At 43.1% G+C, this 26,991-nt stretch overlaps 1 protein-coding gene and 1 long non-coding RNA gene across 3 annotated transcripts in view; both read right to left on the bottom strand.

Moving 5' to 3' along the window:
- Positions 1-26,991, bottom strand: part of LOC129380717 (uncharacterized) — a 148,601-nt gene that overhangs the window by 101,127 nt on the left and 20,483 nt on the right. The window contains exon 3 of one of the 2 annotated variants that reach the window (XM_055062512.2): positions 17,369-17,408. The exons of the other annotated variant lie outside the window; for it this stretch is intronic. Coding sequence (XP_054918487.1) covers positions 17,369-17,408 — 40 coding nt within the window. The remainder of the gene's footprint in view (positions 1-17,368; positions 17,409-26,991) is intronic. 2 annotated transcript variants of the gene reach the window in all.
- LOC126544282 (uncharacterized) lies at positions 289-15,743 on the bottom strand. The gene is made up of 4 exons (XR_007602117.3): positions 15,207-15,743; positions 13,384-13,489; positions 10,831-10,900; positions 289-3,474 (listed from the first exon to the last, which is right to left on the bottom strand). It is a non-coding gene; the product is annotated as an uncharacterized lncRNA (long non-coding RNA).

The following is a 26,991-nucleotide window of genomic DNA, read 5'->3' as shown; positions in this document are numbered from 1 at the left end:
GCATAGGCGCGGCGTACCGCCACGAAGCATTTCGCCGCGGGCTCGCCACACGTGGTCCAATCGACGGCACAGGGCCACCGCTGAATCGACCAAGTCACGCGCACACGTGGTCCAATGGCGAGTGAACCCGTCACCGCACGTCTTCATTTTTTTTCCCTTTCGCTGATCACAGAGCCCCTCTTTGCAAAGCTTTGATACAGTCGTCCTAGCTTGGCAGTGCCTCCGAGGCCAGCAAACGCCTTCGAGAGCAGTTGCGACTAGCTGAAAGGAAAAATGCACGAGACACACTGACAGTGAAGAAAATTTATTTTACACCAAATGTAAGAAATATATGTTCACTTCCGGGCCCAAAAGAAAGCACATTTCTGCCCCAGTAAAACAATTGTCTGGATTTTAAAAAAGAGCACTGTACATTGTAAGCATGCCAGTTGCTAGTATTCTACATGTCCTAACACAATGAAATTAGTAAATGAAAGAAATGCTAAGAAATCTTATCTCCTTTCATACTGAACTGTAACTACAGAGCCATGTGTTTGAACTGTTACTTTGTACTGACACTCCACACTTTTGCACAGACTATATATTGAGCTCGCTTGACTAAGAGTAAAACTTCATTTATCCTAGTTGGTACATAATTCTGAACTTAAAACTTACAGCGCAAACACCTAAGATGAACCGCAAAAGGCAGATATGACACACGCTGGCGCTAACTGACAACTTCTTTATTTCTTCGTCGTCGATGCATATATATGCCCTCGGCCACACAACTGCACAGGCGCACACATTACATTACAGAGATCTCCCAAATTATCACATATGCAAACGTAGGAACTCAAATTCAGATGGGTGCAGGGACAAAGCTATGTCACTGATGCAATTATCATTTTGCCTTTTTATGTGGTAGGCCTCTAAGGCAAGCCGCGCAAGCTCATTCATGCTTTTGCCAAGAATCGACGTCCCATCAAGTCGTGCCTCACAATTTTTGCAAGAGTTTATATGCGCAACAATGTGCACTCTTCTATCTACATTTTCGTTTACTTTTTGTGCATGTTCCCTGCGCGGTCCCTTAAACACATAAGGTCATCTATCAACTCAAGAAAATTGCTTGCAGGCATAGTGTTCCTTTGGCATTTTCTGCACCGAACAAGCTTCTAAAGCTATGCTCCCGCACCTGCGGAGAGGGCAGAGGAGGATGCCAAATTCGGCATGATGCTTCATACGTGTTGTGCGCGGTCGGCGTGGTTTATACCATTCACTCTCATGTGGTAAGACATAGCTTGGCTAGATAGGGCATTGCGTCAATGAGCGACTCAGGGAACATGCGCAACAAGTAAACAAAAATGTAGATAGAGGAGCGCACCTTGGTGCGCATATAAACTCTTGCAACAATTGTGAGGCACAACTTGATGGGACGTCGATTCTTGGCAAAAGCAAGAATGAGCATGTGCGGCTTGCCTTAGAGGCCTACCACAAGAAAGGCAGGGCGATAATTGCATTAGTAAGATATCTTTGTCCCTGCATCCATCTGAATTTGACTTCCTACGCTTGCGTATGTGATAATTTGGCAGATCTCTGTAATGTAATCCGAGTGCCTGCGCGGTAGTGTGGCCTAGGGTTTATATTGCATCGACGACGAAGAAATAAAGTTGTTAGCACCAGTGTGTGTCGTATCTTCCTTTTGTGGTTCGTCTTAGGTGTTTGTGCTGTAAGTTTAAGTTGCTTGACTAAGCCATTCCTAATTAACAGTGGCTGGTATAATGAGGCCGATCAGTGGTAGTTTGCATGGACTAGCACACAAATATGATAAATGTCAAAGTACTAAATTAAGAAATTGGGACTCATCACACAAACAAGCTACATAATTTAGTGCTGGATTTCTGAGCAAGCTATTAAAAATTATTGTATTTTACGAACCAGAACCCACCTTCTGATTATGACACATGCCATAGCGAGTAACCCCGAATTAATTTGGACAACCTGGGGTTCTTTAACATGCACCTAAGTACACGGGTGCTTTTGCATTTCGCTCCCACTGAAATGCGGTTTTGTTTAAAACTACATTTACGAAAGTTCCAAACACAATCCCCCCTATATTTTTACAGTGGGTGCTCTTTAAATGGAGCCTCAAGGTGCCAGGGAAATTGGTTCCATTTACCAGGCATTATATTTACTGAGAGACATTGCAGAGAGCCAACCAATTATCAGGATGGTGTCCTATTTAAGCGGCAGTTTCGAAGTGATTTTCGTTTATCGAGATTCCACTGTAGTCCATAATAGTGGATGAGTTGTGTTCTGCATGGACACATTAGCATGGCTACCATGTTTAGTTGAATATTGTGCAAGCAGCAACATTTCACTGTACCCAGTGCAATATATAAAGCCAGCAGTGTAACATGTTGCAAATGCAGCCACGAACAAGTACCTTCCCTGATCATATCCAATAGCAGCATCTTTAGACGAAATTAGTCATGCTTTCTCCCGTTTAAGTGCCTTGTTTTCAGAAATCAAATCCTCCTTATCACATTGACCTCCAATTGTGTCATTCCCCGAGCTGAGGTCATTTGAGATTGCATTTAATTGCCCTTCAAATAGCATATTGGTCTTATTTAATAGCACATGGCATCACAGTGACCACCTAGGCATAGAATTTGAGCTGCAACACAGTAGCAAACATTCTGAGGTAGAAGCCTAACTATTCTTTTGAATTCGGATGCATGCTAAAAACACTGCTATGCAATTGCAGACAGGGCTGATAGTGTAGCAACCAGGACAGATTTAACAGACATAAAGGAGCAAAATTGTGTGAGCTTCGAATTATTATTCTCTCTGAGGAACCATGCTGTCCAATTATAAAACGGGGATCAAAATAAAGTAATTGGATAGCAAATCTGCATTTCATTAAGTAAATAAAATACTGTTCATGCTACCTTCCAGGGTGCACACTACATTCCCTTTCCTTGAATGTGAATTTGCTACCTTTCCATGGGTTGCCAAATGTATAGGTGTATTGTCGGTCAAGGGTGGTGGAATGGATATAGGTCTCAGGCTAGAGGAAATATTTCGAGAAGGAGACTTGCCAGGTTGCACAACGAATGTCTCAGGCTGGAGCCATTTGGTTCTCTTGCAAAGATGTTGCCTCCAGCTTGAGACTTCCTTTGTTGGACAACTGTTGACGACTAATTTCGCCATCTTTTCATTTACCCTCGTCTCATTCAACCTAATGCTCCACGCAGGAGCTGCACTTTCTTTAAAGAATAAAGATATTAATGAGCTCAAAGGCTTTGTGCATGGCTGCATCCCCAAGTGCAAAAATTTGTTTTCAATGAATGACAGAGTTGGTACCTTTCTTGAGAATTCAATAGAAAGAACCAAAAATTAAGCTAACAGACTGGTTATGACGACAAGTAAACATGAATTGATGTGGAGTGCCATTTCTTCATTTTGCACCAGGCTTGGGGCCAGCCAGACTTCTTCCTAAAATTGAGAAAATTTTTCTAATGAAATACATATTAAGAGTATTTTCTTCATAATCTGAAAATTTAAAAACATGGTTATTTGGTTATTCATATTTAGTTGGGAACAGTGCGAAGGACACTGACGAAGTAAGGGCTTATGCAGTAATGCCACATAGTGCTGGCTGAGAACAGATTCAATTCTAGAACAGACAAACAGTTAAGCACTTTGGAATGCTTCCTGAAAGCCATAAAAAACCAAAGCAGGAAGCAGTTGTACAAAATAATGTATGTGCATGAAAAATGAGTCTGATCATCGGTTCGCAGACATGTATGCCATTTGCTTGTCAGTTAACAAAACATGTGTTACACTGAAACATTTCTCCTACAATTTGGCAATTCTGTGGGCTTTCATTATTGCTTGGGTCAGTTGGTTGCTGTTGTTAATGCTACTAGTGTACGGTGAAGTGTAATGTAGATGGGGAAGTGCTACTGACAACTATGAACATTGGCAAATTTTGCTGCACCAGGATAACGCATGCATTGTCCCGCTGCAGCGAAACTTTCCAGTAAACATTCACAGTTGTCTGTAGCACTTTCCCATCTGTCTCGCCTCACACTGTTCCATCTATAGCGCTTCACCATACTGTAATATGCGCCACCGACACAAAATTCTACCCTTCTGAAGTTCTTACTGCTACTTCGCACTCGTCACATTCAGGCCGCCAGGCGTACTGAGCCCAATGTAGTATAACTGCATAGACTGGCAGCTCCTGTCATGAACTTATTCTGGTGTAATGGCACCACAGAAGCAAACGAAGACAAAGACATGCAGGACACAAGTGCCTAACCTCAACTCTCGCTTTAATAAGAAAACAGACATCATATACAACACATAGTGACAGGAAGTGATGTCATTAATTCAAAAACAAATTCTTTGTGCAATGTAACTGAGAATGACTGATGCATTTGTCCTTTTCGTGCTAATCTGCCAAAGCTTAATTATCTTATGTACATCTGCTCATAATTTCTGGCTACGAGTTTTGGTGAACACAGGAACGAACCAATCTATTTTGCAGTGCATCACTATGTGCGAATGAGAGTTATTCCACACAAACTTCATTAGCCGCAATCTCAAATTAATACAATGTGTGTATGCAATGCAAGCATGACTGGATGGGAATGGCTGACTGTACATAACCTCCGTTGCACAGTGCACCGCCTGCAAATTGTGCTGCACGCAACAAATTAATTTGTTTTCCTGGCTTGTCTTTTTTTCTCATCAGAGCAAATCTCTCATCACGTTTCATACAGAAAAAAAAATGTTTGCCCGTAGAGACCAGCTACACAATTACCGATGAAAATTACAAATGCATACGAAACAACTGCAACCACTTTTTTACTTCATCTCATTCATTATATTCCATATTCATGCCTAATTTAGTTGTGCAAATCATTGTTTTCTCAGACCCTTGTTAGGAGAGTTTTGTGCTGTAATAAAAGGCAGAAGCCAAAAAAAGGAAAAGCTTGGTTGTGGTTGAAGCACAATATGCATCTAGTGAGCTAGGCCGCAAGCGTTGTGTAGTCTGCTGCCATGATAAGGCCGTGCCTACATTGGACAGATGGGATGCTCTATTAATGCGAAATCAGGGAAATTGAGGGAGTATGAGTCATCCGTGTGAAACAATCCTCCATCAGACAATGTTAAATACTGCAAAGAATGTGACTGCGGTCCTGTGTTCCACAAAACTTGCGTTGTAGCCGGGTATTACGACCTGACAACATGCAAGGTAATCGTGGCTTGCAATATTTAAAAAGAATGACGAATGTATCAGTGATCCATTAGTTGCACTGCATAAAGAATTTCTTTTAACAGATATCATCACATCATGTCTCCACCTGTTATTAAATATTGCCTGTTTCCTTATTTTAAAGCTTGAAGTGAGATCCGGTGCTTGTGTCATGTGCGTACATATCTTTGTTTACTTTTTGTGGTGTCATTACACCAGAATTTATATAACCAAATGGCCACACACTGCTTTTGTCACGTTATAGTGGTGCTTGCAAAGCCTCCCAAACAGCAGCCTATTTGGTCAAAACATGCTTTTGTACATATGCTCTTCCAAATAGAAAAGCTATCAAGAAGGTAAGAAGAATCAAGAGCATTAAGTTAAATCCACTGCAATGCTTTACTTTTTTGCCTTTATTCCTTACACCTAAGTGGATAAGAAAGAGTGTGAATGTTACAGAAATGCACTAAATAAGTTGTTGAAATTATGCAAAAATGTTAACGCAACTAAGCATAGATTTATGTGCAATAATAGACACCAGTCTCAGTTTCTTTCCTTCTGACACAAACATAGTATATCTTTTTCCTTTGGCATGAAGGACAGCATATGTAGACCAGACAAGCTTATTTTTGAATGAGAGCCTTGACGATTAAGCACCACTATAATGTGACCATAAGAGTACATACACTGTAAACAGTGCAGATGACAGCCCAAATTTCATAAGTGCACATGTTAGTGAAAGCAGCAACCATTAACCCAGAAACTAATCAAATCCCACAAAATAACAACAAGAAAAAAAAAAGATTAATGTGTCAGCGCAGCACCTGTTCTCTGAAGTTACAGAAAAGTGGTATGCTTGTTAACAAACCTGAAACCACGGCACATTTGTATCTGACCACCCCCTGCCTCTTTATGAGCTTTCGTGCCTTTGACAAGGCATTACTGGATATTTATTTGCTTGTCTGTTGCGAAAACACATCAATTATTAGTCAGTGCACAGTGCACCATGCCATTTATCCATGTGGACTCACTTTGTGTCCTTAGCACTGCTCTCACCTATTCAGAACTAAGGATTGCAAAAAGGCTTGTTCTACTTAAATCTACATGCCTTAATATGTGGGTTCTGCAGTTGAAATAGGGTAATTATAAGTAAAATGCATGACATGTTCTGATGAACTTTTTTATAATCTAATTGTTTATTTGGGCACATAACCAGTCAGATCATTTGTACTAAAACAAGAAAACAAATTCAACACACTGGTTTATACTGGTTGGTGCTCTATTGACTTTAGTACACACATTGAACAAACGACAGGCAGTGAGAAATACCAACAACCACTAACTTCCACACGGCATTATTGGTCCCATGTGCACGATATAGCTACAAAAACCCTAACGAAAGTAGACAAAGAAAAAAGTACATTTTAACAGAAAAAGAACAAGACAAAAAAACTTCTTTTGGTAGCTAAGTCACAATCAAGGTGTAAATGACAGCTATAGTTTGGCAAGCACACATGTAGTTACTTTGCTCAGTTCCTCGATATCCCAATTTCTTGTTTGACAGCAACACCAACGGGACATCTACGCATATCTATTGCACATGCCATTTTTGCTCGCTCCAAAATCCTTTCGTGGTTATTCATTCAGTGCCTGCTTCGCCTGTACTGGCATTGCAGGGGGGGTATACATTCTGTGTAATGTAACTTACATTCAAATCAAGCACACAAAGCAGGGAGGGAATTATCTTTGAAAACTATGCAAACAATTGCAGGCTGAAAAACCTTGCAGTCCCTTTGGTCCAAGGAAAAAACAATGTGAGGCATCACCTATAAGTAAAAGGAAATTAATAAACCTTTTTAGTGTAATCTCTTTCTTGTGAGGTATGACGATAGCCTGATATGAATTTCTCTATCTCTAGATGTTTGGAACAGTATATGCTTGAAATAATTTTAACTGAAGAGATTTCCCAGTCTTTTAAATCCTGCCATTGCAGCTTACCCTTACTCAGTAATACAAAGCCTTTTAGTATGACTTCCTATTACAAATCTAACTGCCATATTTTGAACATCTTCAAGCAGACCAGCTGACTCAATATTATGGGGATTCTAGCAAACATGTACTTATTTGATTAGTGAATGCACATAAGCAAAATACAGCTGTTCTTTGAGGTTTTCGGGAAGCCAACAAAATGTGTATGGGTGGACACACGACAGCTACTACACCGATAAGCATCGTGGCCAACCAAAATTAAGTTTATTCCTATGTGGGTGGGCGCGGCGGAGTGTGAGCAGACAATGGTCGGCTTTTTCTGGAGTCATATACAAAGGAACCCCAACATAACGAATGCATTAAAATCAGCAATTTGGTTTGTTGTACTCAGATTCGCCCGTTTAGTCAAATAAGTACATTTGCAAATGGATTGTTTTCCCACGGAAAGGGCTGCAGTCAGAAAACACAAATCTGAGTGAGAAAAAAATTTTGAATTTGAGAGTCAGCGACCAAAGATACGGTTTCACGGTGTGTTAACGATACCTTCACATAGGTAGCATGAAGCAAACCCAGCCTTGCTTTCGCATCCACCCTGTCCTCTTTGATACTGCCACACACAGTGGAATGACACTATCATGAAAAGTGCTGGCAGTGGAGGCGAATGCTTTGTCTGTCTCAAACTTCAATGCATCTCTGAAACTACAGATTATGCAACCCCGTGTACTAAACACGTGGGAAGACTGTGCACACAGTACCACGCCATATCAGCACGTCTAGTCTTTCCACACGCAGCAGATCACCTCTAGAACAGGGTGTGCAGGCTGCAGATGTGCTCAGCTGCGCTCACAGCCATGGCGCTAGAAAAGAAGACGCACGAACTGGGCCCTTCTGAGGGCCCCCTTAAAAGCTCAGTTTGTCATTTTTTGTTTCTGTAATAGGCTAGTGATAAAAGTGAATTTGCTTCATGCCTATTAAGAAATGTTGTACACATGGTAGAAAAATTATGAAAGTAGAACATTTTATTACTTTTCACCCCTCTCAGTTGGAATATCGTACAAATGCATAAGCAGCCATTTTTGCCTTGTTTCATCTAAGATGTTTTTTTCATGCTGAAAGAAAGGCATGTGTTTGAAAAATAAGCTTGGTTGCAACATGTAAAGGAATTGTGTAATGTCACAAGGGTTCCTGAAATCAAAATATATTTGTGATTTCTTTGCGACTGGAACACTCAAAAGGAAAACGACCTTTTAAACAGACAAACAAAGCCACAGCACATGCACCCATACTAAGCCAGGGACTGTATCAAGCTGATATGAGAAGACTTTCAAGAAAGAATCTTTCCCGGTTTGGTAAAATTCTTAAAACAATGGTTAATTCCTGGCCCCACGCCTTAAATCTAGAAGGAATAAAGTTCTTAAGCTACTCTGTGTTCTTTCTTGAACTTAACAAATGTGCCTAGAAAAATGGGTCAAGTCTACATCTTGCCGCATCTGTGGCAAGGTGTGAACAAAAAACTCGCTTTAGCTGGCTGCAGTGCTCCCTGCGATGAATATTCAGGCAGAAAATTGTTACCCTAGTGTGACTGTGCACCCAAGAAAACAAAATGTGGTAGACTACATCAATGCAAACGGAAAAATCTTTAGTCCATGCTTGCTGGCAACCTGTGTCTGTATTGGCCTCTAGGAGAATTGTGGCCCCCACGTGCTGGAATATTTTCGTGGCATAGAAAACATTGTGTGATACCAGCTATCAAGTGCTACCATCAAGTAGCTACCAGCTATCAAGCTATCAAAAGAGCTATAGGCAATTTTGCTGCAATAACAGTACTGTTTTTATAGCATTCGTTGTGGAGAGTGCGGCTTGCCCCTTTTGCCGGAGTTCTTGCTGAACGGCGATTTATTATCAGTTTGTTATATGTGGAACTTGAACAGCTTATATTTTTTTCTCCTCAATCCACACTTCTGCTGCATTTTTGCCAGCATCTCTACACAGGGTGTCTTGACTGAGGCCATACCAAGTAAGCACGCTACAAGCCTTGTGTGCATCGTTTTCATGACTCGTTCGATGACCGAATTTCATTTTCAGTGACTTTATCAACTAAGTATCTAGCGGCAGCTTCAACATGGGTACTCATGAGAACTCGCACCAGGCTTGGTCAAATACGTCCAGCACTGCAGCACTGAGTAGTGAACCATGCTGTAAGAGTTGGCAACTAAATTGCCACCTTGTGATTGAAACTTTTCATCCTTACAATCAAGGCTTCAATTGCCCAGCCAGCGAGCTGCAGCAAAGGTGTGAACTATAGTCATCTGATGTCACATTTTATGTCATAGCGATAGCAGGTGATCCCTCCAGTGGTGGCCCTCAAGGCCAACAGGCATCCCTTTCTATGCACGTGCTTGTGTAGGACTGGGGAGATGGTGCCAGTTTGTTCTTCAGCATTAACACTGTTCACGCTGTATCAGGAACACATTTTCTTACTCAGTGCAATAGCCCTTGAACCTACATAATTGCTAATGAGTCCTTTGTCGACCAACCTTTCCTTTGCCATGTCATTTGCTTCTGCCTTGATGTCACAGCAACTTCAGCTATATGAAGCAATGATGGTGTTTGAGTACCCACACAGCCTTGCAGCTTTCCAACCTGAACACTGCTTCATTAAAAGCTGACATGATTTGGTCTCAGCAGACAGATCAGAGTTAAAAAGAAGCCTTAAACTTCTTTCAAAGTCATTCTAACCTTGTCAATAATCCCGTGCCTTTTGATGTGTTATTCAGCATTGTCCAAAGCAAGTCAGCTCTTAAAAATCAAAATAACAACTTTGTGAGGCCACCTACTAGGCTACCACTGTCTCTTCAGCCAGCCTGATGTGTCTTGCAGCCATCAAAGCTGGAGTGCAAAAAAAAAACGACAAAGAAAAGTGTGGCAGACAAAATGCTCATGGAAATCCATATGTTTATGGACTGTTACACTGACTGAAAAAAATGGTGGCTTCCCAATACAGTCTTGATGTACGTAGCTGTTTCAGTCACGAATAAACAGCCAGTTGCGCAGTCCTGCACAAGCACAGTGTACAGATGCCCATGGATTAAAATTTGTTGTGTGTGCATGTGGTACAGTGTACCACATTTCATGTTCCTGAGGCTGCAGTACACTGGGAAGACTGGTTGCAACTTCAATAGTAGGCCCTTAGAGTATTGCAGCCCTTTGTTCATATTTTGCTGCAAATTGTATCAAATGCGAATGCAAACCGTTTTGCAGGACACGTCAGTTCAGTTCAAGCAATTAGACAGAGTAACCCAAGAAGTAGTTTAAGCCTCGAAAAGGTCTTAATACAGTCCCTAGTTTAGTACAGGTTTTCGCCTGATGTTTTGGCTTCTTCTAAGGTATAATGCTGTTGCTTGCTAGGTACTGGTGGTGTGATGTGCACTCTCTTGTGTTGCTATAACGACAACTTGTAAAAAAGATTTTCCTTCCTAACAAACATTTGGATAGAGTGCCTGTGAGCTTATCTTTTAACCTGTTTTTCATTTGATCTGTGCATTTACATTGAACGTAAACTAGAAAATATCAGTACTGAGAATCACAAAAGAACACACCTGTGTAACGATTCTGCCGAGATCGTTGGAGTGGTCCAGCCACAGGATGCAACGCAGGTAGAAAGGCCTCCTGAGTTAAAGCAAAATAACAATCGTTGTAAGATGCGAATAAAAAATTTTATTCTGTGAGGCTTTCGGCATGTATACTAATTACCACATTTGTATGTAAAATAGTTTTGCATAATAGCTGAGCAAGGTTAATGTCTCGCCCTGTGACTGTCAGCCAATGCTACTCATGGCAGTGGTGGCAAATATGGTACATCCTTTCAAATGGAACTTTTGTGGGTTACATGAATTTAAAAGAACTTAGGTTTACATAATACATAACACCTGTGGTTAGAAGGATGTCTTGCATGCAGCACCAATGCCACAAGTGGCACTGCTTAACACTTCCAGGGCCAGACTTAGTATGTAAAAAATACAAATGTGCAACAAAGTGAACAGGTGGTTAGCTGCTGCTATAACTCAAAGATTGCATGCATCATGTAGATGTGAATGCAGCTCCCATCAGGAGCGAGTTGCCCTTTAGTGCACTTCACTTCTCTTCCTCTTTTGTCTTCCTTGCATGTTGGTGCCATATGGTAATAATGAACAAAAATTAAGCACTTCAGTTCCCATTCTTGTTTTACTACATGCTGTAAAGTCATCTAAGTTCGCTTAATACTCTTAAGAATGTACTTTAGCCATTTTGTCAATATTTTTCGCTTGGCTTCACTACACCTTAATGTAGTGCAAATTCTAGACAATGCTTACAAAAAAACCTTCTCCACACAATAACACCTCCAATTAAGAGTACACAGTCTATGGCTTCGTGATGTGTACATACATACTTTATACATGGTTACAATGAAAATATAAGTGGCTGTTCTAATACGCACACTTAGCATACTGCATAACAGTCACCTGATTCCAAAATGGCTTTTTGTTATCACACATAGGACGGCCAGAACTATATATTTAATTCTGGCAGTAACTTAAGCCACGGCCAAAACCTTCATAGTGCAATCAATGAAAATTTTCGAATTTAGAGCAGTTAGACATAAACAGGGCAAGTAGTTTTAAAGTGTTAAATAATGAACTGTTATGGAATATGGCGGTAGAAGGCCATGCACCTGAAACATAGGTACTGTTTATCATATAAGCACATTCTTATATTTTTGCTTACTTTCCTAGGCATTGCATCAAACAGTTTGCTTGCGTAAATATTGCTACATGGCTGTATCATATTAGCCCTTATCTTTTCACATTTGGCTTACTGCAGCTTTATGCACATGCATAAAGCTACTACTGCTACCACTTTCTACACTACTACCTTCAGCTGAAGGCCAAGCACTATGCTGTCCAACATACATGCATTTAACAACACCGAACAGTAGACAGAGAATGAGCAACTCTTTTAAAAAGTGCAGTTCTTTGGATACACATTGATATATATCTGGAAAACAGATTTTTGCTAAAATTATAACTTAATATAATTGGTACTGAGCATAATGCATCTTGCAATAAACTTGCATTTACCGGACACCACTATACACACTGCGACCTCTGCAGCTTCTCCACAATCTGGCACAATGTGCTCAAGCTGCCTGTAAACCCTGGAAGGGGTCTATGATAGTTTAAGAAGCTTAGCAAACATGAGAAGGACCTAAAATGAAGGTCAGAGAAGCAAAGAAAATTTTTAACCATTCCTCTCTATGTTGCTATGAATGTCAAGGTTCCAGCAAATGATGTACTTGAACTGTTTTTAATCGTGCAATACTAGAGAGCACATTTTTGCAATAATAATGTGACAGAGAAGAATGACAGAAACTAACTTAATGAATATTTTTCTAAACTTGCATGAGGTTTTCGTCATTATGCTGATGCACACACCTGCATACCTCTACTGTGAAGTCTTGTTTCAGTTTATTTCATTCTCAAATAGTAATTTACACCATACACTTGTCCTGAAATACATCACGTTGGGCTCCTTCAGTATTTTTTTCTTACTGGAAACACACATGCCTATACAGGGCAAGCACTCAATACATGCAAGACTGCCACGGGAATGGCCACTCGAGGTCGACTGTTAGTACAGCGCAAGAGACGAGGACTGAAGGAAGAACACAACACAGGCACTGTCACACAGAAACATACTCAAGGCACTTTGCGAGATTCTCAGGCTTCTTTCATGCTCTAAAAACACATAATGTAGCACATATTGAGCCACAGATAGCTGTACTGGGAAATTTTCACGATGCTCTACAATTTTATAATTGAGACTTTTTATCTAATTACATTTGAGAAGTTGATTAATTGATTAAGACTAATTAGGTAATTAGGCAAAATGCAGCAAATCCAAGTATTTCCAAGAGACAGGAAACAACATTACATAGGTTCTGTGCAGCTAGGTGCCATATTCATATTTTTAAAAGTTTGCTAAAGTTACGTGGGATAACCTGCATACCTCCTATGGAACAGGTGTCACACCAATCACTCTAAGTAATGCCGCTAAACTAGCCATTGCTCTCAAAACATACAGGGTAAAAAAGCAAACTCTAGGTAAGAGCATACCAAGGCCTCTATTGCTGAAAAGGGAAACTGATGGGAGGCGCCCGATCTCCGGCCATGAAGCTGCTTCATCCTCATAGTTGGCAATGAAACGACCGCAGCCGCAGTCCTGAAATAAAAATGAAAAATTTGACACTAAATGATCACACAGAACACAAAAAAGCTGGTCACAAGCTTATCTTGGAGAACATCTGCTGCTACATTAGGTTTTGTATATTCGTCAGCTTATTGTTAAACTAAGCTTGCCAATATTTTATATCTTAATGGCTTTGCTCTTTACAAACCAATACCTTTGCCCAACTCATGCACATATGCACTACTTAAGCTATGAGATGTTTACTGATCCCTTACAATGAATGGCTTCTAAGACAAATTATTTGGATGCATAAGACAAATTAAGACAAGGATGCATAACTTATGAGTGTTACTGACATTGAATACCAAGGTAGTACTTTTTTATACACAATGGCGGACTTGAAGCACATTTTTCTCACAGATACAGGTTACAGGTTGATCGGTCTGCCTTTTTTTTTTCTCACCAGCAACAGAAATTTTGTTATTAATACTCGTGCAATATAGGATGACGCTGCGATGTGTGATATGACCCTGAGTTGAAAAGCGCAACTTCTTTGTGTGAATTTGGCACCTAGAATTGAATACTATATATCTGTACTCAATACGCAATGGCACAGCAGCAAAGTAATTACACATTAAACAAGTTCAGGTATCCAGAGCACAGCTGCAGCTGTTGAATAACATTGCACAAGCATCGACTATGTAGATATAGCGTAGTAAGTGCACCGCAGGCGTAGTGGCGGCCTCAGCAAAGAACACAGGCATGGAGCGACGCGCCCGTATGACCTATCACCGGCAATGCTATCGCGTAAATTGATATATCTCGTCACGGCACGGGCACCGTTTTCTGCCCGCCAAGGTGCCGGCGCCACTGGTACTCACCTGCTCCGGCCGCCGAGGTTCAAGTGACGGCATATCCAGTAATCTGAACCCAAGCAGGACACCTGTTACCGCCAAGCAGTACGCTAACAATAAAGAGGTTCTTATACTATGACCGGCAGCTCATGCGGCGTTGACCCGTGGTGCCGTTGGAAGCTCACCACACGCTTTTAATACCACAAACGCGCCGCCGACATTTCACGCCCGTAGATCAAAGTCGACGGGCGCAGGCTCTACATGCTACGTGCCGCAGTCGCGCACTGCCTGCACAATCAACGACGTGGGCGCGAAGAGACACAGACGATAGAAAGGAGCGTACTGGCAAATCTGCACAATGCGCGCTAAGTGGGCGACCTACTGCACACAATCACACGAGCTAGGGGATTGGCGCCACGTACGCGCCAGCTAGCAGATACCGCGCACAAAGAAGCGCCGCCGGTTCTCGCTCAAATGATCGCTGTACAAACACTCACACACGCGCACCGCAGTAAACCCTTAACGAGCCGCCACATTTTCAGGCCGCGGTTAGGCGGCGAAGCTTAGCTCACCTCGCACTGCACGTAACTATTATGGTAGTGGCTTGCGCTTCGGGGATCATGTCGAATGCTCACATCCGCCCAATTAAAGACGCGGCAAAGTCCCTCATTATATAAAATCCTAATTTTTAAGTACACTCGCTTGACTCTGAGCACTCAAGTCGCCTCGATTACGACAAAGCTCGAAGAAACACAGTGATCGTGCAAAATGGTTCTGGACGGCCAACTGTCGCGCCATGTTGTACCGAGACCTTCAATAAGTCATATCAGCGCGTCTCCTCACTTATAACACATGCACACTCATAGAACATGTAATAATCGTTCAAAGTCACTTACCGTGGAGTCTTGGGGGTTCAAAGCAGTTAGAAACATCAACCACGGTAGAAGAATGTCCCGTCGCTAGCAAATGGCTGCTCGACCGCAGCCTTCAACGCGCGCGCGCGCGCTCCGAAGGCTGGTGTTCCTCCGCGCGTAGTTCCGACTTCGGCGTCCTCTGCAGCACCAAGGCGCGGCTACTCCGAACAGAAAAACAGCGCCGACACACATTGCGCGGGATATTTCGAATCTGACTGCAGAAATAATCCTACTGAAATTGTCGCTGCGGCTGACTGCCTTGTTGGTCATGGCTGAGTTATTCTTTTCTCTGTTTGGCTCGTCTCAATTTCCCCTACGCCACCGTTATTCCTTGAAAACCCCCCTTTTACAACCACAATGCCCCTTCAAATGGGGTCGGGGGTACAATAATGGTTCTAGCTTATTTTACTTCTTCTCGTGGGAGTACTCATTTTAAGCTAGGGGGGAAAAATGGCATATCAACTGTTAAAACGCCCATATGGGCTCATTTGTGTTTACAGTGTAGTAGGTGTTCTACTCATGGTACCAACACGCTTCTTCACCATGCTCTGACTAACATGGCGCCAACTCCAACACTGGTGTCATATATACTCAGATCACTGATCCTATTCCCCATATTCGTCTCCTTTGAGGCCGAAATACCTCAGTCCGAACCTTACTTCTTTTCATCCAAGCTTGACCGAGACAGTTTTGTTAACGCTATAACAAATACTGATTGGTCTGCAATTAACTCCCTGCACGATCCCGATCAAGCTCTTGAAAATTTTTGTTCCATCTTTCTACAGGTCGTTCACGCTAACACTACTACCGTCCGATGCAAGAAACATTCTAAGTTTCCCGGTAACCCTTGGGTAACGTGAGGTCACTGAATAGAATGAGAAAAAAAGAGAGCCTATACAAAAAGACTAAAAAGAAACTTTTTTAATGTACGCTTAGTGGCACGCTATAAAAATTATTGTAACATTCTGAATAACTTGCTAAAGAAGTCTGAATGACAGTATTCAGAAAATAAATTTTCTAAGCACAAGAACAATCCGAAAAAGCAATGGCAACTTCTTAATGCGTTCATGAACTTAACTAAGTCTGGTAATACTGCTGATAAAATAAGCTGCAACCATAAAACTCGTACAGATTCTTCTAGCATAGCAAATAGTTTCAGTGGCTACTTCTACAATGTATACATCGGTCGTCCATTACTACTACTCATCCCATTTATCGCTGCAATCTTTCTTTCTTTCTCTTTCCCGTAACTGCGGATGAGGTATGTTCCATGGTATTAGCTCTAAAGAATTCTAGCCCTGGCTTAGATAATATTTCTGTATTTCATCTTAAACTTGCTGCACTGCCTATTTCTGATACTTTTTGTATTATAATTAATAATATCCAAATGTGGTATTGTTCACACTTCACCTAAAAGGGCTAAGATTATTCCTGCACAGAATAAAGGTGATAAAACGGAGGTGTTTAACTATTTTCCTATTTATATTCTGTCGTTGATTAGTAAATTAGTTGACAAGTTATTTTGTAAGCACCTAAATAATTAAAAAAGTTGATGCAATCCTCTCAATTTCGTTTTCGCCCAGGCAGTTCGAATAACTTAGCTTTAATATCTCTAACCGACTACATTCGTCACTCCATTGATACGGGTAACTTTGTTGGTTCGGTATTCTTGGACTTCACTAAAGCTTTTGATACAATTATCCTAACATACTTTTTACTGAACTAGAAGCCCTGGGAATTACCGGTCCAGTAGTAAAACTCCTAAAATATTACCTAGATGATAGAGAAAAAATAGTTCTTTTGGAGGTGCTTATTCTGATACTAAAGTTATTAACCAAGGTGTACCACAAGGCTCCATACTAGGTCCCTTACTATTCTCAATTCATAATAAGGATTTATCCGCTTCTCTTAAGTCGGCACATTGTGTACTATACGCAGACGATACTACTATCTCGCTGCGTAATAATTCTTTAGCAAACTTAATCATTAAACTAAACAATGATGTTGACCATATTGCTGCTTGGCGTTCGTCCAATCACCTAATTATCAATAGTTCAAAAACTCAATTCATGATTTTTCGATCTAGCGAAAGAATGAAGAAGAAATCTGATCTGATGATCTGATGAACAAGAAACCTGGCTTACCTGAGGTAACTGTAGATGGTCATCACAGACCCGTCTCCGACTGTGTATCATTATTGGGCATCAAATTAGAATCTACCCTTAAGTTTTCCCAACACATTGCCTTCATTAAGAAAAAGTGTATCTTCTGTATTAGAGCATTAATAAAATCAAGACCACACTTATCTAAAAACGCATTATTAGCATTACACTTTGCCTTCATTCACAGTCACAATAATTATGGCATTGCTTACTGGAGAAACACATAAATGTCATATCTCATCTATTCAGCACTTACAAAACCAAACAATACGCACTATCGCTAACAGTAGGTTTTTCACGAGTGCTACTCCACGACTTCGTGAAAATAACATCCTTGTTCTAACGAACTTGTTCAAATATAATCATTATTTTTTATAAATAACCCACAAACAGCTCTCATACCAATTGATTGATTCCAGGCACCTCAAAAATAACAATAATACCAGGTTTGCACGTACCTCTAATTTTCTACTACCTATGGTTCATTCTAACTATAGAAAAATGACATCTTCATTCGCTGCTATAAAACTGTTGGATGGTTATCCCGTTAGCATTAAATCTTCATCTTTTCATATATTTAGTCATGCCCTTAAGCTGTTTTATATTTGTAACTAATTTTACTTCATTCATTACACTATATTTGTCATTTGTATCTATTGACAGTTTTTGTATGCACTACAGGCTTATATACATACCATTTGTTTTCATTTATATTATTTTTCTAGGTTGTATTTTCGCGATTGTGTTCGTTTGGTTTAGTTAGCTTGTTCTTCTTTAATACTTCTCTAGATTGTTATTAACCGAGGGTCCCGTTGCAGTCATTGACTTTGGGACCCTCGTCTGTATATTGTATGTCACCAATGCATTGTATGTAAAGAATAATAAACTGAAATGAAGCAGCACTTTTCCATCTTTAGATGAGCCCTGTTGATTTGATGGCCTCATCTACTGTCGCAAGCCGCCTAAGCTGAACGTCGAAATTTGCGTCGAAAACAACGTCATCATCCAAGTAAACAAGACAGGTCTGCCACTTCAATCTTGCTAAAACCACGTCATCAAGCGCTGGAACATTGCATGCACCGCGCACAGTCCAAATGGCATAACTTTCAACTCATAGAGGCCGTCTGGAGTGAATAAGGCAGTCTTTTCGCGATCTCTTTCGTCGACTTCTATTTACCAATAGCCAGACGTCAGATCGCTCGACGAGAAGTGTTTAGCTTTGCAGAGTGTAGTATAGTGTCGCCCCCTGTCAGATCTCTGTGTCATCGTACATGTATGTTTTGTAGTTGTTTAGCTAGATGGCGCACCCCCCTTCTGTCATGTGACGAGCTTGGAGCAATCGGGAGGTGTCATCTGGGATGTGAAGTCCTTTTTAATAATAAACGGCCGCGGGTCGGCTGAGTCTTCGTTCCGGTTTTCATCGGGAGCAGTTAGCTCCGTGTCCTCCTTCACTGCGTCGGCGCTCGACGCGCGTTCGCCGGTTAACTGCCTTGCTGCTTCCTGCTCCTCGTCTGCAAAGTACTTCCGTTGTCGCTCACGCCCGAGAGCGCTCACGAGCGCGGACGCTCGTCGCGCGTCCGTCCAATCGCCGCCGCCGGCCGCTTCGAGGTGGGCCTGAAAAATTTTTTTCCATCGATGCCATGGAATTAACGGTGGCCCGGGCAATTCCAGAAAAACGGGAAGGTTTGCCGTGTAAGACGCCATGCCCGGTAGCGTGCAGGAGACAGTGCAGAAAACAAGCCGGAGCTCGCAGCAGGAATGGGGCAAGGAAGAACAAAGGGGGCGAGTAGGCCTAGGCTCGGAAGCCTCGCGACGCCAAGTGCGTCGGTGGCGTTTGCCTGCCGTGCGGACACGGGAAGGGTCGCTTCACTTACGAAGCTCGTTGGTTTCCCGGGGCTTCGGTCGGTACCGCTGCGGGAATCCCATCCTCGTCGCCAAAAGATGTTGTGTCGGCGCTAGCCGCACGTTCGCCGGTCGGGGCCCCGCGCTTGCCTGCCGCTGCCGACACAACACAGAGCCGATCCAATGCGTGGTCTATCCATGGTAGGGGTATACGTACTTCTTAGTGATCTTGTTCCGTCGGCAATAATCTACGCAGAAACGTAAGGTTCCGTCCGTTTTCTTCACCAATACAACAGGGGACGCCCAAGGGCTTTTAGACGGCTTGACGATGTCGTCGCGCAGCATTTCGTTGGCTTGTCTTATAGTTTGACGTTGTCGAGCACACACTTCGGTTATTATGCAATGCTTTGCGACGGCTGTTCGTCGAATCCTCGATGACGTCGAAAAGCAGTCCTTCTATCGTCGGCGAAGAGTCCTGAGCTGTTGCTGCTTGCTCATGGGGAGACTTGGAGTGATCCAAGTCTGGTTTGAGAACTGTGGTCATCGGGATAGAAGCGGCAGAATCCGAGACGACAAACGCATTGCTGGTTTCGCCAGTTGTCTTGATGTACGCGATTGTCGTGCCCTTGTTTATGTGCGCATTCTCTGGCTGAAGTTGGTTAGCGTCACTTTCGATTTCCCTCCGTGTAGTCGCGCGATCCCTATTGCGACACAAATTTCACAGTCGAGCCGACGGAATTATCGGCCGACGTAATTATCAATGCTGGAGCAAGGGAGCATGGTCACTTGATCTTCGAGCAGACTCAAAGCGTGGTGACTGCGAGAGCTCTCCGGCGGCATGCCTTGATCTTGTGACAGCGTTATTGACTTAGACTTCAGGTCGATGATTACGCCGGGTTGGTGCAGGAAGTCCATGCCAAGAATGAAGTCTCTTGAACACTGTTGGAGGTTAACGAAGGCGGCAGGGTGTGTACAGTCATGAACTGTAATTCTTGTCGTGCAGACAGCAGTCGGCGTTATGATGTGTCCTCCAGTGGTCCGAATGTGAGAGCTTTCCATGCTATCTTACTTTCTTCAACTTGGCGGCGATGGGTCCACTTATGACGGAGTAATCGGCTTCTGTGTCTCCTAAGGCGGTGACTGCGTGGCCGCCGAGAACCACGTCGAGGTCGTGGGTTCTTGGCCTTGCGTTACAATTAGGTCTTGTCGTCACATCGCGGCTGCGTCGCGTTGCCCTGCAGCAGGTACGTGGCTTCATCAGGTAGTCTTTCCTTGGCGTATTCTTTGCTTCCAGACTTCGTCAGGAGGGTGGCATGTCGTTGTTATGTTGTCGAGATAGTCCCTTCGGCGGCTTCGTCAGCGAGGGAAGATCTTCGTCTGTTGGACGAACAGCAGCTGCACCTCCACTGGTTGGTGCTTTTAGTTTTCCGGTAATGGGATGACTGATCGGCCCCGGACTGTGCCCGTGTGTGGATGGCGCTGCGGTGACACGTAGCGGCCTGGTGACGGCGAACGGGACGGTCATCGGGCTTGTCGGCCATGTCATGATGGCCTTCACCTTCTGGAAGGCGCGGTGCGAAGACGGCGAACGTTTGCAGTCCCAAGTCTTGACGTGCACTCTTGGGACAGCAAGGCAGCCGAGTGGGCGGTGGTCGGGGGCACGCCAAATCCCGCCTTCTTCGCGTATCTGCGCTGGGAGACGGGTGGGCGTGAACGATAGAATTGCGGCGTTGAAGGGCACTGCAGCGGTCGCGGAGGAAGGTCTTGAGAGCGGGCGACGGCGGCGTAGGACATCGCTTCCGGCTGGGGCTGCGGTGATTGTGCTTGCACCTCATGAAGCCCAACCGATCGCTGAACCCCTTCTTTCACGGTTTCCGCGATTGATACCACTTGCAGCTGCGACCTTGGGTGCAACTTCTGCAGCTCTTCTCGTACGACCGCTCCGATAATCTCACGAAGATCATCAGTGGCCAATGTTTGAACTCCGGTGTAGGTTGTAGAGTGCGCGCGGCGGTTAAAATGCCGGTTGCGCATTTCTAGCGTCTTCTCGATGCTGGTAGCCTCTGGAAGAAACTTGTGGAAGGTCTGCGGTGAGTTTTGTATCATTCAAGCGAAAGGCTCCTCCTTCTCGCCACGCATGAGTAGCGGACTTTGTTCTCCTCAGACATTTGAGGGTCGGCGTGGTGGAATAGACGGCTTACCTCCTCCGCGAAGATCGCGATTGTCGCATTGGGCAGCTGCACTCGGGCTTCTAGTAGAACTTGGGCGCGTTCTCGGCGTACGATGCTTGTCAATGTCTTCGGAAGCCGCATTGGAAGAGGTTCTACGTCGTTAACGTTGCTTCTCGGTTCTTGAACCACGCCCTCGCGGTGTGTTCCAATGAGAAAAAGACATGCTGCAGTTTGTCGCCGCTGTTCCGACTTTTATATGTAGCGACCTTCTCATACGTCTCAAGCCAGCTTTAGGGACCCTCGAATGTTGAACCGTGGAACGTCAGAGGCTCGCTGAGCTGCTGCAGCACGATGGGGGACGTTGGGGCTGCCATTGGGGTTGACATGGCGGAGATCTTCCTAGTCGTCTCAGGCAAAAGTTCGTGCTCCGGGGGCAGTCCTTGCAGCCTAGTGCTACCTCGCTGGTTCTTGGCGATGTTAGTGTTGTTTTCCGTGTTCCGGCTTGGGTCACGGCTTTGTTGGGGCGTTCAGTATAAGAAACCAAAGCACCTCCATAAGAAGTCACGTGGTAGGGGCCAGTAGAAAAACACAGTAGTAATACTGTGAAAGATGAAAAGAACTTTTATTGGGCGAACCTGTGCCCACAAAAACTGGCTACACTCAAAGAAAGGCGACAGCGGCTAACGCAGTCGCCGATGGGCGTAATCTGATCAGCGGATCAAGTGCGTTAGCTTTTATAGACGAGCCATCCAACGTTCCAGTGTGAGTGCTGGTGTCCGCGTGTCTTCTAGAAAATTCAACACCATTCGCGTCGCGCATACACGCAATCTGATTGCACAAGGTTCGGCGACAACCGACAGCGGATAGTAGCATCGATAAAGTTTCAGAGACTTCCCATACATGCAGGTGCGTCCTGCGCTGAGCGATAACATTTGTCAGACGGTGAAAAGCGTCCATCCGTAACAAATGAACAAGTTCCCGCGTCAATATGCACGCACTCGTACATTTCATTCCCCTTGAAACAAGAGAATCTTTCAAGAGAGATAAATGATGCATAGAAAGGCAGAGAGGTTAACCAGAGGTAGTTCCGGTTGGCTACCCACTACGGGGGAAGGACTAAGGGGGATAAACAGAGAGAGTGGAAAACGGAGATTGAGATAGCGAAACAGAAACGAGCACAAACAAACCGCGTACACTAAGAAGCTGCAGCGGGCGGCGTTCTGAAAGTCTGTCGCGAAGCCCTGTAGACCGCGAGAACCTTAGTAACACTATTAAAGCCTTGGACGCGGAGGTTCTTTGGGAGCACTGAGCTAAAGCTCTTAATTCTCATAGAGGACGATAGTCCAATTGGTTCAGCACTCTGCACATCACTTCCTTCTAGGGATTATATCGCGGGCAGATACAGCTAATGAGCAGATTACCGGATGGTCGGGGGCGTAAACCTGAGCGGCCACATTGGTGGCGCCAGCTGGTGGTGCAAAGCTCAACCACCTAAACACAGAGCCAATTACTATATTCTTCTTGGCCGGGGTGTAAGTTTTCGACAGTGGCGTAATTGTGAAGACAATTACGCCACTGCCAATGTTTGCACTAGCAGCGAAACAAAATAGAGTAGGTTACTGCAATTTTAGCTCTGTGTTTGTCTCGTTGAGCGCTACAACACCAGGCGGCTTCCCCGCTCCGGCCGCTCACGTTTACGCCGCCGACCTTCCGGTAATCCTTCTAAACCGTCCCAGTTTGCCGGAATAGCGGACATGCTAAAAGTCTATTAATCACAACCCAGCCGCACTGTCTGTTAGCGAAAGTGGAACCAAGACAACGTGACCATTTTCATCTGCAAATGGGGTGGCTTTCTTCGAGTGGACATTTCCGTTCACGTTAGAATGTTCTGGATGACATTCAGAGATTGTGTCTGTAATCATGGTGGAGGCCAGTTCTCCTTTGGGTCCGTGGCACACTGGCCTTCGTATGCACAAAGCCTTGGAATTACTAAGGAGTGTACACTACTGCGGTGATTTCTGATTAATAAAAATCAAATCAGTCTATTTTCATCTCAAGGATGAGGCCAGGCTCGGGATAAAAGTGACATCAGTCACTTGAGTCACCCGAGCCTCCCTGATACATGGAATGCATTGAGGACAGACGAACAAAATTCGTTCATAGCAAGAAGGGGTTAATATCTTACAAGCCGTAATACACGTAGATTGATCATGAACGGCCAGTATAGATACACACATTCATTTACGTTTAAATTATACAGTGCAATACATGAAGACAAATTCCAATATACACTGAAAGTTTAGTTAGTGATAAATAATATTGCGTTGATTTCATGATAAAAGGGCTGCCCTAATAAGAGGTATGCCACATTCTTCAATTATTATCCTTTTTGGAATTAATTTGTTTAATAAAACAGGAACAGTTAAGCGAAGCATTTGTCGGCCAAAGTGTGATCCGCACAATGGAATGATCCAGAGTTGTTGGTAACGAGTAGGGTATGGGATAGCGTATGGTTCATGTTGAAAAATATTCAAAAAATCTCGATTGCTATTGAGCAGGGATTTTGTATATTTTATTGCTAGGTAATACTCGTAAAGCTGATGGATTGGGATAATGTTAAACCGCTTAAATAATTCACCCGTGTGTGCTTAATTGTCAACATTAGCAATGAGCCTAATCGCTTTTATCTGTAGTTTGTATAGCCTATTAGTGTTCATTGCTGTTGTACTTCCCCATACCAAAAAACAGTAACTGACATGCGATAAAAACAAGCTGTTATAAAGTGTTACCTTAACGGAAACTGGAAGCAAGGAACGCAGTCATGCAACTATACCTACACATTTGAAAATATTAGTTATTAGCTTATTAATTTGTGGTTCCCATGACATTATACAATTAAAGAGCACTCTTAAAGTTTTAACCGTCTCTACAACTCAATCTTCGCACTACCTAAGCGTAAGGCATCGCGTGCAGAATAAGCTGCATCCGCGAGTGAAAGATAACAGCTTTTCTTTTTGATGCGTTAATGACGAATGAACTTTGCTCACTCCATGCATATAGGCTGTCTAATGTAGTGTTGATAAGTGTAGTAAATGCATCCATATGGTTGCCAGTGAAGAAAATACTAGTGTCATCGGCATAGATTATATATTTAGGTTTATCACTAATTTCTACGGTGTTGATGTGTAAGTTAAAAAGCAGCGGCCCTAAAATGCTACCTTGTGGTACCCCAGTGATTCTCGGCTGAAGGGAAGAGCAGTATTTGTTAATTTTTACACATTGCGATCGGCACTTAAGGTATGATTTCAAGATTGGAAGTGGGATGAAATGAATATCATACATTTCAAGTTTTTCAGTTAAAGAGTAATTACAGAGACGATGAAAGGCCCTGGAAAATCTATGAAGATTCCAATGCAGAGTTTCTTATCTTCAAAAGATTTTATAATTATTTCTTTTTGGGCTAGTAAAGCAGTCTCAGTCAACCTGCCCTTCATGAAACCGTATTGTGATTTTGTTATTATGTGAAATTTGGTGCAAAAGTTTATAACTCTTCTAAAAATAATTTTTCAAAGCCTTTTGAAAACATCAGTAATATGGAAATGGGTCAGTATTTCGCAAGGTCATTTTTGTCGCTTTTTTTTTATGTAGCGCAGTGACAACAGACGTTTGCATTTGTTTTAGAAAACAGCCTGTCGATAAAGACACGTTATAAATGTGAGTGAGCACAGGAGCTATAATATGGATTACATGCTTGATCAGAGATATCTGAACACCGTCTATGTCACGCGCGCTGGTGTTTAGCGTAGAGAACGTTAAGGCTATTTCTTCATCGTCGGTGGGTGCGAAAAAGATGCTATTCGTTTCTGGAGTCTCTACACGAGTTACCGTTGGCTGTAATTGTTGGGTTGGCTGTACAACGTTTCTGAGAAAGTGGTAAAATTTTTCTGCAAGCTCTAGATCTTTAACAATGCGGCCATCTGTTTCTACTTCCGTAATTCCTGAGCAAATAGGGGTCCTGTGAAGTAACGTATTAAGCTACCTCCAGATGTTTGCACTCCCACTGCAGAAGTCTGGATCTAATTGCTGACTTGAATAATTTCTTTTTTCTTTCCTAATAAACGCATTTACTTTGCTGCGTAATTCATTGAATGTTTTAAGGTCTGATATGTCTCTAGTTCTTTAGAATCCACTAAAGAGTCTCGTTTACTTTTTGATCATTTTTAAACATTAATGATTTATTCATGGTTTTCGATTTTTACGGCATTCTTTTAGAAACGTTTCTTTAAAATGCTTCAAATAAATTTGTTTAAGGATAGCTATGAATGTCTCGTAGGCTGAATCTGCAGCTAATGAAAGGTAGACTGTACTCCAATCTGTTTGGAAAGATGTGCTAAAAGCAGCTGTCAGAGGCGTGATGTCTTGAACTGTTCTAGTCGGTAACTCCGTCGGCTTTTTGGTAGTACTGTCTGTAATAAAATAAAGTGCTAGGTGGTCGCTCATATCGCAACACAATACACCTGACTCCACGTTATCTTTGTTTATGTTGGTAATAAAAACATCAATCAAAGTAGCCGAATTTGGTGTTATACGTGTGGGGGTATCTGTTACTATCTCGTAACCATTTGACACAACCGTAGCCATGACGCATACCTCTGCGGTACACTGAATTTTTTTCCAGTGACCCACTTAAAATCTAGGAAGCTGGTGCACTTGACGTCAGTTGAGCTATCATTCCCGTTGGAATTTTTTTCATGTATGGCGAAACAATATTTTAATAGTTGCAATGGTGATTGATTACTTTCTTTACAAAAAGTAGCACAAAGAGCAAGCAAAACGACAATTTATCGCTACACTAGAGAACTTCCGGTGCAGGGCAAGAATACGCCTGCTTGTCTTACAACGTGCTCTGTGTTGACACCAACTGCACCGATCAAGCTTGAGTCAACTGATCGGCCAGCGAGGGTAGTGACCTTCTGGCCTTTCCTGCCCCGCTGTGGCGAATCACTTCGTGAAGCCAACAGCGCACCCCATTCGTGAGTGCGCTGTTGGGTGTCCTAGTAATGGCCTAGTAGTAAACTAGTAATGCTAGGCAGGTTTGGCGGACGGAGTAATGTTAGCTGGTTCGCTGTCACCTTCGCTGACTCATTTGAGCAAGATAACTCCTGGGAAATGGTGTTCTACAGCGTTCCCCCACGGATTCCGGTCATCGTCACGACTGTTTGACAGACCCGACAGCCAGCTGCAGAGTCCCCTCTGGAACCAAGACGTGCCAGCTTGAGTGAAGCATGACAACCACTTTCTACGAGGCCCCACTCCATTCGTTGTGTTCAGTGAAACAAAAGTGCGGGAGTCAGTGTGTGAACCTTCACCCTCGAAGGCGAGTCCTTGGACGACTTTGAACGCTCCGACTGGACGAAGGTTGGAAGGCAGGTAAGAAAAAGGGGGTTTTACGCACCCGTTTTCGTCTCTTCGGTGTGCTTCGTTTCGGTCATGCTAGACTCCTGAAATCTAACGTTCTCCACCCTTCATGTAGGTACTCATAAATCCCGTGCTCCTCGTTCTCGATGAGGAAACGGTCCTCCCTTCAACAAC

Source organism: Dermacentor andersoni, chromosome 10 (assembly GCF_023375885.2).
Source record: "Dermacentor andersoni chromosome 10, qqDerAnde1_hic_scaffold, whole genome shotgun sequence".
Taxonomy (NCBI): Eukaryota; Metazoa; Arthropoda; class Arachnida; order Ixodida; family Ixodidae; genus Dermacentor; species Dermacentor andersoni.
Note: the sequence above shows the minus strand (reverse complement) of the source record. Positions and strands in the feature narration are given on the sequence as shown.